General features: G+C 43.8%; 1 protein-coding gene across 1 annotated transcript; it reads right to left on the bottom strand.

Moving 5' to 3' along the window:
- Positions 1 to 5789: 5789 nt before the first annotated feature.
- On the bottom strand, positions 5790 to 14571 carry Ankrd1 (ankyrin repeat domain 1). Its single transcript, XM_085833989.1, has 9 exons — positions 14459 to 14571; positions 13953 to 14132; positions 12887 to 13024; positions 12494 to 12601; positions 11378 to 11476; positions 10012 to 10110; positions 9716 to 9814; positions 9494 to 9592; positions 5790 to 6667 (listed from the first exon to the last, which is right to left on the bottom strand). Exons 1-9 carry the CDS (start codon positions 14483 to 14485, stop codon positions 6557 to 6559), a joined length of 960 nt encoding a protein of 319 aa, XP_085690115.1. The 5' UTR covers positions 14486 to 14571; the 3' UTR covers positions 5790 to 6556.
- Positions 14572 to 14993: the final 422 nt, after the last annotated feature.

Raw genomic sequence — 14993 nt, 5'->3', positions numbered from 1 at the left:
TTAACTGAGCACGTACAGGCATTGGTCACTTGTGCTTCCTAATGAGACAGGTTCGGAATGATCCATGAAAGAGTAGGGAGCGCAGGTCACAGTCCAGTTATGTGCTGGGGTGTTCACTTTGGGAACATTGCTTCTCTGGGGAAGTTAAAGTGCATAGACTAAAGACAAACTGAAATCTCCCTCTACCTCACTTCACCTTTTTCCTTTCAGATGGCATTACTGCCAACATTACATAATTAATATTCATAGAAGCATTAGAGCAGGGCCTATAGAAAGTGTCCATTCACTGTCTGCTCTTATCCTTTTGGAGAAAAGAAAAAACTAAGATCTCTATCACACCAATACACAACCACAGTAAATTCAGGTGGTTCAAAGATTTAAATTTAAGCTGAATTTGTAAAAGAGCACAGAAAAACAAGCCAGGAGGTGATGTGAACCTGTATCCCTACCTAGAACTTGGGATGTGAGAACAAGAGAATCAGTGGTTCACCAACATTCTCGGGTACATAGCAAGTTTAAGACCAGCCTGGGCTACACAAGACCCATCTCTAAAACAAAAAAACAAGTGAAAGGACAAAATGTAGATTTTAAAAAGATGTTAGATTGAAATAGACTCAAGTATGATTATTGAAACTGGAAAATTAAATGTCAATTGATTTCTATAAAACTATGTTAGAAGTTAGGAATGTGACTCACTGGTGACACACTGAATTGTAGGTTCAGTCTCTAGCACTATGAAATTAGAATATTCTGAGCCGGGCCTGGTGGCGCACACCTTTAATCCCAGCACTCGGGAGGCAGAGGCAGGCAGATTTCTGAGTTTGAAGCCAGCCTGGTCTACAAAGTGAGCTCCAGGACAGCCAGGGCTATACAGAGAAACCCTGTCTTGAAAAACAACAACAAAAAATAGAATATTCTGGAAACAATACAATCTAGGAAAATCGTCTTCAAGTTATCGTTGAAAGAGACTGGAATCACCGTACCTGAATTGTTTTCAAAAGGCATGCAGCATCCCACCATTGCAATGGTAATCCTAGCATTCAAGAAGCTTGGGAAGGCCAATCATGACTTTGAAGCAAAGCAGGGCAATACACAAAGTTCACGACCAGTTTAGGCTACATAGTCAGATCATGTCTCAGACACAACACCATGACAAATAGTGCTAGTGTCTGTTCAGATCCCTTCCCCAGGATTGCAGACCTGTGCTCCAGATGTCTCAGAGTTGGATACTAAGAAATACGCTTCCCCCAGAGCATTTACCTTACCCCTACGATGCCTGGGCAGTCTTAACTACACTATGAGGTTAGCCTGGGGCCAGAGCCTGAACACTTCAAGGGCTTAGTATTTCAAGGTCTTAGCTGGGGATAGCTCTCTCCTGAGACCACATCCTTCCCTCTTTCATCCTGCCTTATTTCCCCTTCTGCAGAGCATGCCCTCAGTAAATAAAACATTTGTATAAGATCCTCATTACAAGAGGGACCAACTTCACTTTTAAAACAATCGAGCAAATAAGAATCAAAAAGCACTCAACAGGTACGAAAATGTCACACTTTACTAGTCATTGGTGATATGCTTGCTGGTTAGGTTGGGAAAGTTTAAAACGGACACAAAGTTAGTGTTTTCACAATTGGGAAAGGCTGTAGACTATTTTGAAAGTGGCCATAATTTGATGTTAACCTTATAAATACTTCTACAATGTATTCTTGAAAAGTAAGTCAAGTTAGAGCTAGACAAGGGCTGAGATTATAGTCACTCACACCATAATCTCAGCCCTTGGGAGGATCTTTGAGTTTATGGCCAGCCTTGGCTACATAGTGAGATCCTCCCAGTTTTAGGAAAAAGAATAAAAAGAACTGGCTGGGTAGAAACAGTGCACCCATATGAATATTCACTCCTACAGTGTGTAAAATGATGGGAAGATTAACTTAAACACTCAACAAAAGTTAGTTAAAAGATCCATGCACATTGAGACAAAATAGGGTTAATTAAGAAATCTAAAGTAAGTTGTTAATAAAGAAAAATTAAAAGGAAAGAACATGATTATTCCCAGGTTGGTGAAAGAGGAAGTTTATTATAAATATGTGGGAGAGCACAGTCAGAGGCAAGGACTCTGGGAGAGTCCAGAGTGGACCTGGCCCTGAGCCCTGTGAGGAGAGGAGGGAGGAGAAGAGAGAGGGGAGAGGAGGTGACCAGGTGCAACAGCCAAAGGCCCAAAGAAAGCATATGAAAGAAGCAGTTTTGTTTTGTTTTTTTAAAGATGGTTGGAAGCAGAGCACTGACTATCACAAATGTCCCTCTGACTTGTGCTGTGGCACTTATACGCACACATGTAATCAACCAGTGTTGGAAGAAGATGGATTCCTGATCCAGGTCTGGAGGCACAGCCCTAGAGTCCAGCTATTCAGGAGACCAAGGTAAGAAAGCCACAAATTCAAGGATTGCCTAAACTCAGAAAGAGTTCAAAGCCATTCAGGTCAATTTAGGGAGATTCTGATACAAGAAAGCAACAAAAGAAAACAGAAGAGGGCATGGGAGCACTGTTGGGCTGCGGGGTGCTGTACAGATCAGGTTTGGGCACTCACCTGCGTCCTCTCGGAGGCTATGGCTTTAATCCCCAGAAGTGAAAAAGAATAGCAGCAGCCAAAGCTTAAAGATATCTTAAGACAAGGGGTTTGCATGTGATCCCGAGAGAAATGGGACGCCATTGAAGGATTTGAAAGAGACTGGCTGGGTCAGATTTGCATTTTAGGAAACTTCTGGCCACAACTAAAAATAGAGAAGTGGGACTGGAGAGGGTCTCAGAACTTAAGAGCACTTGCTTCACCTCCAGACCTGAGTTCAGTTCCCAGCACCCAGGCTGGGTGGCTCAAACCACTTGTAACTACAGTTCTAGGGGGTCCCACACCTTCTTCTGGCCTCTGGGCTTCTGAACACACATGGTTTCTCTCTCTCTCTCTCTCTCTCTCTCTCTCTCTCTCTCTCTCTCTCTCTCTCTCTCTCTCACACACACACACACACACACACACACACACACACACACACACACATGTTTTTTGTTTTTCAAAGAAGGATGTTTGAGTAATCCTGATGTTTCAGGCTTTGCCTAGGTTGGAGGGCACAGATTACAGAGTGGACTAGAAGTCAGCGTGTTTGATAAAACTTGGTCACGATCAAAAGCTCTGAGTGAAAATAAAGTCAAGAATAACTTCCAGAACTCTCCATTGTAAAATATGTCCTTCCATGACAAAGAGAACATAAGAAAAAAGACCGTAAGTGTTGCGAAACTGTCGTGAATCGGGATTAATGACAGAGGCAAAAAGGAAATCCTCGAACTCAGAGGAAAGGTTAAAACCGTTTATTTATTCATAAGTATGCACACACACACACACACACACACACGCACGCACGCACGCACACACGCGCGCACGCGCTTCAACACACACACACACACATTTCACAAACCACCGATCTGGCCGGTGTCGTAGACTGGCTGGATGGCAGCATGCGTCAGGTAAGCTTGCAACGTCTCTTGCTGCTTTTTGGGTTCCCACTTGAGCTGACTCACACGATGCCGGCTGTCGAGTTCTCCTTTGGCGCTGGGCGTCCACTTGGATTCATCTCTCAGCACGACGTCTCCGTTGGATTGAGTGAGTCGCCACACAGACCAGGGATTTTTTTTAACAAATTTCAGTCAATCATAACTAAGGCGTTACACATTACCTCCCTTACTGCAACCTTATCTCATTCACGCACACACACACACACACACACACACACACACACACACACACACACACACAAAATGGATTGGTTTCCATGGTTACATGGGGCCTGGGCTGCGGCTCGGAAGCTGGTGCACCTGCGGATAGCTTTGCCTCCTGGGTCCTGCGTTCCTTACAATAAGCAACGTGTTAGTTCAGGGGGAGACAAGGGCTTCTGAGACCTATCTGTGTAATAGAAATGGAATTTTCCCCTTAGATATTTCTCTTTTCCACTTACAAAGATAGAGCCATAGTCAGAGCCAGTCTGTCTACCTGCTATCATTCTGCACGGTCTCCAGTGCCCTCTACTTCTTTATTAGTACAAAGGTTTAAACGTGACAGTGCAAAGCTTATTTTTAAGTCTTTTCTCCTTTTAACCCCCAAGCTCTTTGGGGCAAAGAGGCTCAAATAAGACACTTTGGTCAGATACTATTATGTCCACGTTATACCAGGCAGATATGGACATGAGCAAGAGAAACAGTCTGTATTGGAAACATTTACTGGATGCCCAGACCTTAGATGAGCAACCGCAGGTCTCAACCTGTGGGTCATGACCCCTAGGGGTGGAATAACTCTTTCTCAGGGGTCGACTACACTATAGGAAAATACAGAGGTTTACTTTATGATTCATAACAGCAAAACTACAGTTATGAAGTAGCAATGAAATAATTTTATGGTTGGCAGTCACCACAGCGTGAGGAACTGTATTGAAGGGTCGCAGCACTAGGAAGATTGAGAACCGCTGACTTAGATCTCTGTTCAGGTGGCCAGGGAGGGATGACAGAGAAAGAACTGACAGAATGAATCTGCCATTCGGTTCTTCATATGAGAGGGGGACAGAAAGAAAGGGGCCCCCAAAGAAAACTGGCCATCAGCCCAACCCACGTGTGTCTGCGGCTGTTCGTTTTGGTTTTTTGGTTTTTTGGTTTTTTGGTTTTGTTTTTTTTTTCAGACTGTCCCTCAATCTTACCACCTCCAAAAAGAAAAAAATCATGACTGCCCCATCTCCATCATTTATAGACCTCCACATCTTAGACGCTCAAAGAGAGCATTCTACCCATTCCCTTCACTAGGCTTGTGTGTTTATTCCTACTTATTTCTTTATACTTGTCCGCTCCAGGAGCTCAGAGACAATCTTTTTCTCACCTCCGCTCAACATTTGGCAACAAACCTTTTCCTGCTGGAGGTCAAAAGCCATTGACCCAGAATGTTCTCTGGGGGGGGGGGCGGGGGGGGGGCTTTGATCCTGTCAGCGCCTGTCCACAATACAGTGATTGATAGGCTCCTAATTAGCGAGTCAAGAACCCAGATGAAAACTTAAGAATTGCTTCTTTAACCTGCAGTAATCATTCTTCCCACCAGGGGTCTCTTTTTCCACACTATTGGAGCAAAACAACAACTAGTTTTTGTTTGTTTGTTTGTTTTGGGGGGTTGTATCGTAATTCAGTGGCAGGAGCTGGTCAGAAATGCAGATTCACTACTCCCCCCCTCCCCACACACACACACCTGACACCAGTTGAGGGCAATTCTTCAGTTTATCAAGATCCCTGGGTAATCTATCATCACTCCATGAGTACCAAGACTGGTTTCTACAAGGTATTTCTTCCCGCCCTCCTCCTCCTCCTGGTCCTCCTCTTCCTCTTCCTCCTCCATTTCTTATTAAATTTTTTAGAGTTGTTTTACTCTAATGTACATGAGTGTTTTTGCTGCACATATGTATGTGCACCACATGCATGCCTGGTACCTATGAAGTCAGAAGAGAGCATCAGGTCTGCCACCCTCTTTACAAATTGCTGCGAGTCCTCCTGTGCTTCTGGGAACTGAATTCCGACCCTTGGTGCTCCTAATCACTGAGTCATCTTTCCATCCCCCGAGATTTCTAATCTGAAAAGGCTGGAAAACACTGACAAATAATGAGCCCCTTCCTAGATGGCCCCTTTTACATGAGAAATCCCTACCACTGATCTGACAAAAAACAAACAAACAAACAAACAAACCAAAAAAAAAAAAAAAAACCTTAGAACACAGCCGAGAATTAGTTTGCATTTATTATAAATATAAAATATACATACAACACAATATACATTTATACATTTACAGTGCGTGTCCTTTTGATTTCTTCTTTCATCGAACTCAGTTTTCCGTGGCCCCATTGCCTACTCCCTCCATCTCCCTACATGCGCACTCCTGACGTTGCCTTCACCTTGGGACATCGACATCATGTGATCTGGTAAACAACCAAACTGAACCAAATCTGTGGGTGAGTGGTGAGCCTCAGCGCCAGAGTGGCGAGCCTCAGCGCCAGTCCTGCAGAACCACTTCCATTCCCGTCTGCATTACTGCGTGCCTTCTGTTGCTTCATTCAGATATCAGCAGTGAGAATTCAGAGAAGGGCTGCGGGGATCAACCCTTGCCTTTTAAAAAGTACCTTGAATAGCTTTATGCAAGTGAGAACACAAAGGGGTGCAATTAGACACCATTCACCCACGCGGTTTAAGAGCTATGGGAAGACTCTGAATGTTACATACAGATGAAGTCTTGCTCCCCCCAAAATGATGCTCATGAAAGCCTGAATACCGGTGCTATGAAATAAATAAATAGGTAGGAATAAATAAAAGTGGTGAACATCACTAGAGGATATTTTAACACCTACAACCCAGTGCTTTCTTGAAGCTTCTTTAAGCATCTCTCCCTATTTGGCTGGCAAACAAAAGCTGGATTTTTATTGCTAGTTGCTCTTCTGTTGGGAAATGCTTTAAAAATGCCTGTGAACAGCTCCCGTTGAGTCTCCTTCCTCAGAATGTAGCTATGCGAGAGTTTTTGTAGGCATTCTCCTTGAGGCTGTCGAATATTGCTTTGGTTCCATTCTGCCAGTGCAACACCAGATCCATGGGGGTCTTCCCAGCCTACACAGAAGAAAGGGAAATTTGACTTCCGGGTGCCTGTTAGTTTGCACTCTCTGCACCTATGCTGATGAGGTACATTATCAGAGTACATGGGTTTTACTATGCATGGTCTACATACAGTTTATTCAAACTATCCTGTCCCTGTTTTTCATGATACTTTTATTGGCTTTTCCATCTACCGTCCACAGAACTATCAGTGGTGCTATAAAAAAAAAAAAAATTCCCTGGTCCCTACAGTAACGTAACACCTCAAGTCATGGTGAGGTTCAAAAATGTCTGTAGGTATTTCTAGTACCCTGCAGAAAGGGCTCTGAGGATGTATTATCTCTCCTGAGACAATGGATCTAGAAGTCAGTTCCTGAGTTCGTGGTAAGCATATTGCCATCAAGCCGCGGGAAACCAATCAGTTGCTACCCAGCTGCTGACCGCTCTGTAGGTTTCAGAATCTTCACTGGGGCTTCTTATAAAATGTACTTGCTTTGAAATTGATGTTAGTGAAGCAAATAAATAATTTTCAGACAGAAATTTGATCTCCCTTGTGCACATGTCTTAGGGTATTTTTACACATATTAAAACCAGACCACTTCTCAATTCAATTCTTCTCCTTAGATATGAGAAGTCCTAAGTACTTCTATCTGTATTCAGCTCAGAAGTGCTCCTGATCCCAGAGGTTGCAGACTGGCAGCTTTGATATGCTAATCAATGTAGACTAGATTATGCTCAGGTTAGGGGAGAGAGAGAGAGAGAGAGAGAGAGAGAGAGAGAGAGAGAGAGAGAGAGAGAGAATATGAATCAGGAAAGACTTGTGATAGAAATGCCTCAAGGTGCTGTACAAGAGCCACCATCAATAGCACCTACACAGACCGTAGTAGTCTCTCACTGACACCATTTATGTGACCTGCCTGGTCCTAGTGACTATTATGCAAGCCAATCATTTCTGCTTATAGTCTTTTATTACTTGTAAAAAAGAAAGAAGCCCCAAGGGCCAGCAGAAAAAGTGTAAACAGGCAACCTCAGGAAACAGGAGGTTGAGGGGGACACCCCTCCCCTCCAGAATGCACCAGAGACCTGGGAGGGGAGAGACTCCCAGGACTCATAGGAAGGGGCCTTAGATGAAATGCCCAATAGTAGGGAGAGGGAACTTATAGAGCCCACCTCCAGCAGGAAGAAAGGACATCAAGTGAGGGATGGAGTTGCACAGTCACACCTCTGGCCCATAATTGTTTTTGTCTGAAAGAATTACAGGGATGGAAATGGAGAGGAGCCTGAGAAAAAAAAGGTCCAGTGACAGACACAAAGTGCGATCCAGTTCAAGGGGAGGTCCCAAGGCCTGACACTATTACTGAGGCTATGGAAAGCTTACAAAAAGGGATCTATCATGACTGCCCTCTGAAAGACCCAACAAGCAGCTGAAAGAGTCAGATGCAGTTATTTGCACCCAACCAATGGACAGAAGCAGCTGACTCCTGTTGTTGAATTAGGGAAGGCTGAAAGAAGCTGAGGAGAAGGGTGATCCTGTAGGAGGACCAGCAGTCTCAATTAATCTGGACCCTTGAGATCTTTCAAACACTGGACCACCAAACAGACAGCATACACCAGCTGATAAGAGGCCCCCAACACATATACAGTAGAGGACTTCCAGGACTGTGTTCATTCAGAGATGATGTACCTAACCCTCAAGAGACTGGAGGCCCAAAGGGGTTTAGAGGTCAGGTGGGGTGGGGGTGGGGGCATCCATGTGGAGATGGGGTGGGATAGGGAGGAGGTGTGGGATGTGGAGAAGTCAGAGGGTGGATGGGGAGGGGTGGAGAATGGAATATGGAGTGTAAAAAAATGAATTACAAATAAAATTAAATTAAAAAGAAAAAAGAAAGGAAGGAAGAAGGAAGGGAGGGAGGAAGGAAAGAAGGAAGGAAGGGAAGGAGGGAGGGAGGGAGGGAGGGAGGAAGGAGCCCTTATCTTTTGCAGCTATGGTAGATGATGTTTATCTGGGAATTGGAGCCAAGAGGGAAAGTTGCTTACATTTCCTGCATAAAGATGAGGTTTAATTAGCACGTTGGGACTTAAAATAATGTAGGAAATTATTTTGAGACTCATGCATATAAGTCAAAGTGGAAAATGAATGGTAGTTATTTAAAAAAAGAATCAGAAAGTGCAAGGTGACTCCCAGAAGGAATGGCAACATTTTACATTCTTGTGAGCAAAGGACTATTTGGAATTGTCCAGATTTGATAATGATTAATTTCAGTTCTGGGTACTTAGGAGCTATTTGGGGAAAGGTTAGTGTATATATTTCTACCTGCTCTGGGGTCTCTTCAGCCAGGAATGACCAAGGCAGGTTAGAATTATCCAATGTGGGATTTTTTTTAAAGATTTATTTATGTACTTTATGTATATAACTGCTATGCCTGCACACCAGAAGAGAACATCAGATCCCATTATAAATGTTTGTGAGACAGTGTGTGGTTGCTAGGAATAGAACTCAGGTTCTCTGGAAGAGCAACCTGTGCTCTTAACCTCTGAGCCATCTCTCCAGTCTCACAATGTGTATTTTAAAGGTCAACAATTTTGACCATCCTTCATTCAAGATCAACCTTTCAAAGAACTGTTAGGCTCCAAGGTCAGATCAGAATCTCTAGTCTTCCCCATGTTTGACCCTGTGACCTGAATTCATGCCAAGTCTTACGCTATTCTTATGCAAATAGAGGCATGTGAACACTCAGTGTATCTCAAAAGTTATTACCATGGACATAATACTTTCAGATATTTGAGAAATTCTGGAAACTCAAAAGCAGAACAGTTGGTGCCCTTGATTTGACTACTTACACAGTTCTTGACCTTGAGGTCCGCACCGAAGGTCATCAAGAGTCGAATCATCTTATATCGGTTCAGCCTCACAGCATCATGCAGTGGAGTGTCTCCTTCCTTGAAGAAGGATAAGCAGGTATGAGACGTGGGAAGCCAGGAAGTGAGTCCCGCCAGAATACCCCAGCTTATCTGCGTGATTTCAAAGAAGCTGATGCTGGCACAGACTTGTCAGCTACTCACTCTGTCCTTGGCATTGAGATCAGCCTCGCAGGCGATGAGGTGCTCAGCGCACTCGTAGTGACCAGTCCTCACCGCCACATGCAGCGCTGTGCTGAGAAGCTAAAAAAAAAAAAAAAAAAAAAAAAATCAGAAAATGGTGGAATGAGTGAGAACAGAAACTGTCTGAGACCTCAAGGCATGTGCAAAGTGGGTGTGTGGCTGAGGTGTTCACAGAATAAGGACTAGCAGAGAGAGGACCTCCGTGGGTGGATAGGACTCTCAAGGAAACAGAAGCCTCCGGAAGGACGGGGAAATACCTTGTCTCTGGCACTGATTTTGGCTCCTTTGTTCAGCAACAGTTTCAGGACATCTACGTTTCCTCCACGACATGCCCAGTGGATGGCTGTGGATTCCAGCTATTTGGGAAAGGAAAAACACAAGCAAGGTAGTGTGATGGAGAATCTTGTCCGGGGTGAGGGGTGGGTCTTTTGTTTTAAACACCTGGGAAAATATGGGAAACTGAGTGTTCCTGGTCTTGAGGGTCACCTCTGAGATTCCCACTAAACATCTCAGCTAAAGAGTGTCTGAATGGCTGTACTTGTGTATGTCCTTAGAAAGCTTTTAGTAGGTCTGATCATAGTCCAAAATACCTTCATTTGGATCTATCGCTTCCTCCTAGGTGCCTCTTTTTCTTTGGCCATCTCCTGCTGGTTCTTTATGGTTGTTTACATTAGCACAGGATAGGGACCTCAGCTGTCAATCACTGTGGTCATTGTACACTGCTCTTTGAAGAGATTGTCACCTCTCTGCTTTGTTTGGTACATCTCTGAACTTTCCAGATTCCAAACTTGGGGGGTTGGGTGTCTTTTCATCCAAACTTTCTTATTATTAGTTTCTTCTTCTTCTTCTTCTTCTTCTTCTTCTTCTTCTTCTTCTTCTTCTTCTTCTTCTTCTTCTTCTTCTTCTTCTTCTTCTTCCTTTTTTTTTCCCAATATTTTGTCCTTTGAATCAATTCAGGCTAAGTTCTTTAGATTTTTTTTTATTCCTTTTCCATTCTGCCATAATGTCAAATTGAGCTGCATATAAATAAATGAAGCATTTTTCCAGTTCAATCTTCAGGGTATAAAATATATTGTATACTAGTCTTTACGGAAATCACAGTGGCTGAATCATTACGGTCTGATAGCAGCCACTTTCCTTAGCTGTGATTCATTTCATATGCAGCCTAGCCCCAAATCTCATTGGTGGCCATGAGCATCCATCATACAAAGTATGCAGCTAAGAAATTCTCATGCATTGCTGGCAGCTGAGGGGCCAGGAGAAGGCCGTACTTTCTGATGGAAGGACTGGGGTGTTGAAAGGCCAGGAAAGCAACTGATTTGATAATGGCTCAAACTCTCTGCTGAGGTTACTGGGTTCTGCTCAACAGCTTTCACTCCCTCCTCTTCTCTGAAACACGCCTCTCCTTTTCAGTGTGTACAGAAAATACTTTCCATATGACCTAGTCTCAACGCCCACCTCCCCTAGGTATGGGGCAATGAGCTTCTGACTGGTTTTCTCAGATCAATTTTCAATCCAATCGGGCCCATTCCCCCTCCCCCACCCCCACCCTCCACCGGACGTTTTCCTGTGCTTTTCAGGACTGCTTATTTTGGCTCATTTCCAAGCAAGAAATATATTTACCATATCTCGGAATTCAATCTGGGCTCCAGCCTCCATTAACTTCTCCACAATCGCCAAGTGTCCTTCTAAGCAGGCTCTGTGGAGTGCCGTCCGTTTATACTGTCGGAGATTAAAGCAAGAGATAGTGGTTCGTATAAAAAAAAATGTGCATAATCCTTTAAGAGCTATGAAGCTGGGTCTGTGATGACCTAGCCGATAGAAAGGCCAGCAATTCTTTATGCATCCAAATGCTGGAGCTCAATGGAATTACAGGGTTTGAATAACTATCTGGCAACTAGAACCTGAGCTTCCTTCCTATCCTAGACCCTTCCTAAGTGCTAAAGGCCAAGGCAGAGGAGGGATGGAAGTGGACTTCAGATCTCAAAAACCATCTCAATGCTGAAACATCCCTTTCTTTACTTACATCAGGTAGCTCTCTTCCATCTAGAATTGTTGTTAGATTGAATATCAAAAACCATTGCATTCATTTTTTTTTTTTTTTTTTTTTTTTTAGGAAGGAAATTCAGCTTTGGTGTGAGCTGTCATCTCAGTTCCCCAGAGAAGCAAAATACATTCGTGATTTCTGACAAGTTGCTTTGTATTGATGAACCATTAGGCTAATAGAATGAGACTGTGATTACAGATAGACTGAGAGGAAGACAGTGCATTGTAACTGTTCCAAATCAGGAAGCCAAATGACAGAACTAGATGGGGAATTCCTCCTTCCCCTCCAAATGCTGGGGCATTTGGGTCTGATCAAAGACACTACTAATAATATCTTTCACCAGAAGTAATTTTTTGGCCTTGCCTTTATGGAAGTCTAGACCAAGGATCTAAGAAGTTAAAGATGAACTGACCTCATATAAATCAAACAGAATTATATGAGAACAGGAAAAGCCCCATGCAATCCATCATGCTGATCTAGTGTTGGCGGTTGTGGGACAGAGGGGAACAATAATCTCTCTCTCTCTTTCTCTCTCTCTCTCTCTCTCTCTCTCTCTCTCTCTCTCTCTCTCTCTCTCTCTCTCTCTCTCTCTCTCTGCTACTGGCAGATGTAGCAACAGCTGGAGAAACTTTTAGGTGGAAGACATTGAGCCTGTATTTGCCAGCCTCCAGGAAGGTACAGCACAGGCTTACCTCATCGCAGACGTCGGGGCTGTTCTTGTCTGACAGGAATTTCTCTACAACTGGCAGTTTGTTCTCCAGCGCAGCTTTCAGAAACCTCGGCACATCCACAGGTTCAGTCTAAAGTGAGGGAAGAGGAGGGCAGGAGGAGACAGAGAGAGGAGGAGAAGGAAGAGGAAGAGACAAAGGGAAGGGAGAGGAAGAGACAAGACAGAAGAAGGGAGAGGATGCTCATAAAGAGTAGAGGGGAAAGTGGGAAAGAAAAAAGAAGAGAGAAATTGAGGAGAAAGGAGAGAAAGGGGAAAGAAATCGAAAGTGGCCATGAGTTTTGCTGCCATCACCTCTCCACAGGACTGACTCACCCCTGCAACTTATAAGGATGTGCAATAACCAAACAGTCCTTACGATAGTTTCAGGTTCTGGCTCCTTCACAACTGGAACTTTGGTTTTCTTGTATTTTTTCCTTTTCTTCAGTTGAACAATTATTTCAAGGTCTTCTAAGTTTTCAAGCTTTGATCTTTGTTCTAGTTTTTTCTTTTTGAGCTAACGAAAGGGGGGGGGGGAAATCAAGTGTTGAAAAATATATAGTGAGTTCTAACTATTGTGGTACCTGAACAAACCCTGCACAGCCTGAGCAAACTGTGAGTGGGCTGAGAATGGGAAATCCAAAACACTTTTAAGTGAGTGTCTGACTTCAGGAATTTTATTTTCATTAAAGTATTTGGGGTCTAATTTTAATCTAAGTCATATTTACTTCCTTTGCTTGTAGAACTAGTCCTTGACTAATTGATTAGAGGCACGACATAGTCTCTCAGTAATCATTTTGTAATTAGTACCATAAAGCCCAGATTTCTATAGAATTTGTCTTCTCATTCTCAAAAACTAACATATGTTTTACCCAAGGATAGAAAATACAGATAAAGTTCATAAATACCGATGCCATTCTCCCTCAAGAGTCCCTGAAACAGAGATTACTGCTGCACTTCTAAATTTGTGTTAGTAATCTACAAAAAATCAATAAATAAATTTCAATAAACATGGCAAGCTTATTCTATGACCCGTGGGCCACAACTCATGTTATCAAAAAGAACAAATCGCCTTGGCTCAAATTGAGTAGGCAGTGTGTGATATTGGAGCTTTTCTGGTTATCATTATCTGTCTGTCCTTTGATCAAAACGTGGTCATAGCACATTCAATCATTGATTCAACCCTCCACACAGGAGGAATCCAAAAATGATTCCCCCAGTCATTTCCATGTGCACTGCTTCTTTGCATCATGTGCTTCATATCTGGCGAAGACATCTTTAGAGCAGTTTTTGTTTGTTTTCCTCCTCTCTTCCCCTCTTCCTCAGGGACCTCTGTACCCCACTCCCACTAAGATTTTGAGGGAGGCCCTCACCTCTGCCTCTTCCCCTCTTCCTCAGGGACCTCCATACCCCACTCCCACTAGGATTTCGTGGGAGGTCCTCACCTCTGCCTCTCGCAGTTTCTCGCTTTTCCGTTGTTCCTCCCCTTGCTTCACGCTGTTGGCCGGAAGTGTCTTCAGGTCCTCTTGCTTCTCCAAAGCAACAGCAGCTTCATATTCTCCATTTCTGAACTCCCCAGGAAGGAATTCCCCTGCGGCCCCATTGCTATTCTTTTTGCCTGTTACCTGTATGTGAAGAAAATGTTGAAGTCAGAAGCAAAGCTACCCATCCTGGGGTAACTGTCCACAAACGATGCCACAGGAGGTCCTTCCTCTCCAGCGACAGCCACCTTCAGGCGGTGCACTGTCTGGAGCATAGCTCCAGGTATCCCAGGTGTCTGCCTTCCTCTCCCACTTAAGATGAACATCAGGTTATCACATGAAAATTTACTTTTAACTCACTCAACCACCTTCTCTTAGGAAGTCACTAACGACAACCCCACATTATTCCTGAGAAAGAAAAACCATCTGTATTTTCAAATAAAAGCCAAGATTAAAAATGTCTTACATACCAGCTCCTCTACTCTCAGTACCATCATATTGGCAGCCGTGAGTCTATGTTTTTCTCTCTTGTAGATGAACCCCTGGAGCTGGCCCTGTGGAGCCCCTCCACACCAGCCCGTTATATAGCTAGGGCTGGGTGAGATAATCTTCCAGCCTGGGAAGCCAAGTCACACCCCTGCCCCCACCGGTGGCCAATTCAGAGGCAGGTGAATTTTCATTCCAGACTTAGTGTCTGGGAAGTCCAAGAGGGAGATGACAAGCTGGCCGCGGCGTATGCGAATCAGGAAGAAATGTGAGAGGGTCATTCCTTTGGCAGTGACCACACCGCTCAGCAATGCGAGTCATCCCACGTATCGGGAAGCCAGGGGACAGCTGCCTGTTAATATTGCACCACATCGCTGCTCTTTTTCCTTCTTTGTCAGCTCTCATATGACTAACATATCAAGAAAATGCAAGCACTGTGCATCACACTTACAGCAATATCTTTCTGATAACTGGACTTATCAGCACTCCAGTTGACTGGGAAGTGTTGCTTTAGGACAT

This window comes from Mus caroli, unplaced genomic scaffold (assembly GCF_978045245.1).
Source record: "Mus caroli unplaced genomic scaffold, Mus_caroli_1 scaffold_20, whole genome shotgun sequence".
Lineage (NCBI taxonomy): Eukaryota > Metazoa > Chordata > Mammalia > Rodentia > Muridae > Mus > Mus caroli.
Note: the sequence above shows the minus strand (reverse complement) of the source record. Positions and strands in the feature narration are given on the sequence as shown.

Coding starts and splice junctions, on each gene's coding strand:
- Ankrd1 (XM_085833989.1), bottom strand. CDS start 14,485: ATGATGGTACTGAGAGTAGAGGAGCTG. Junction 14,133..14,458: donor TACTGAGAGTAGAGGAGCTG/GTATGTAAGACA, acceptor CTTCACATACAG/GTAACAGGCAAAAAGAATAG. Junction 12,602..12,886: donor AGCCAGAACCTGAAACTATC/GTAAGGACTGTT, acceptor CCCTCACTTTAG/ACTGAACCTGTGGATGTGCC.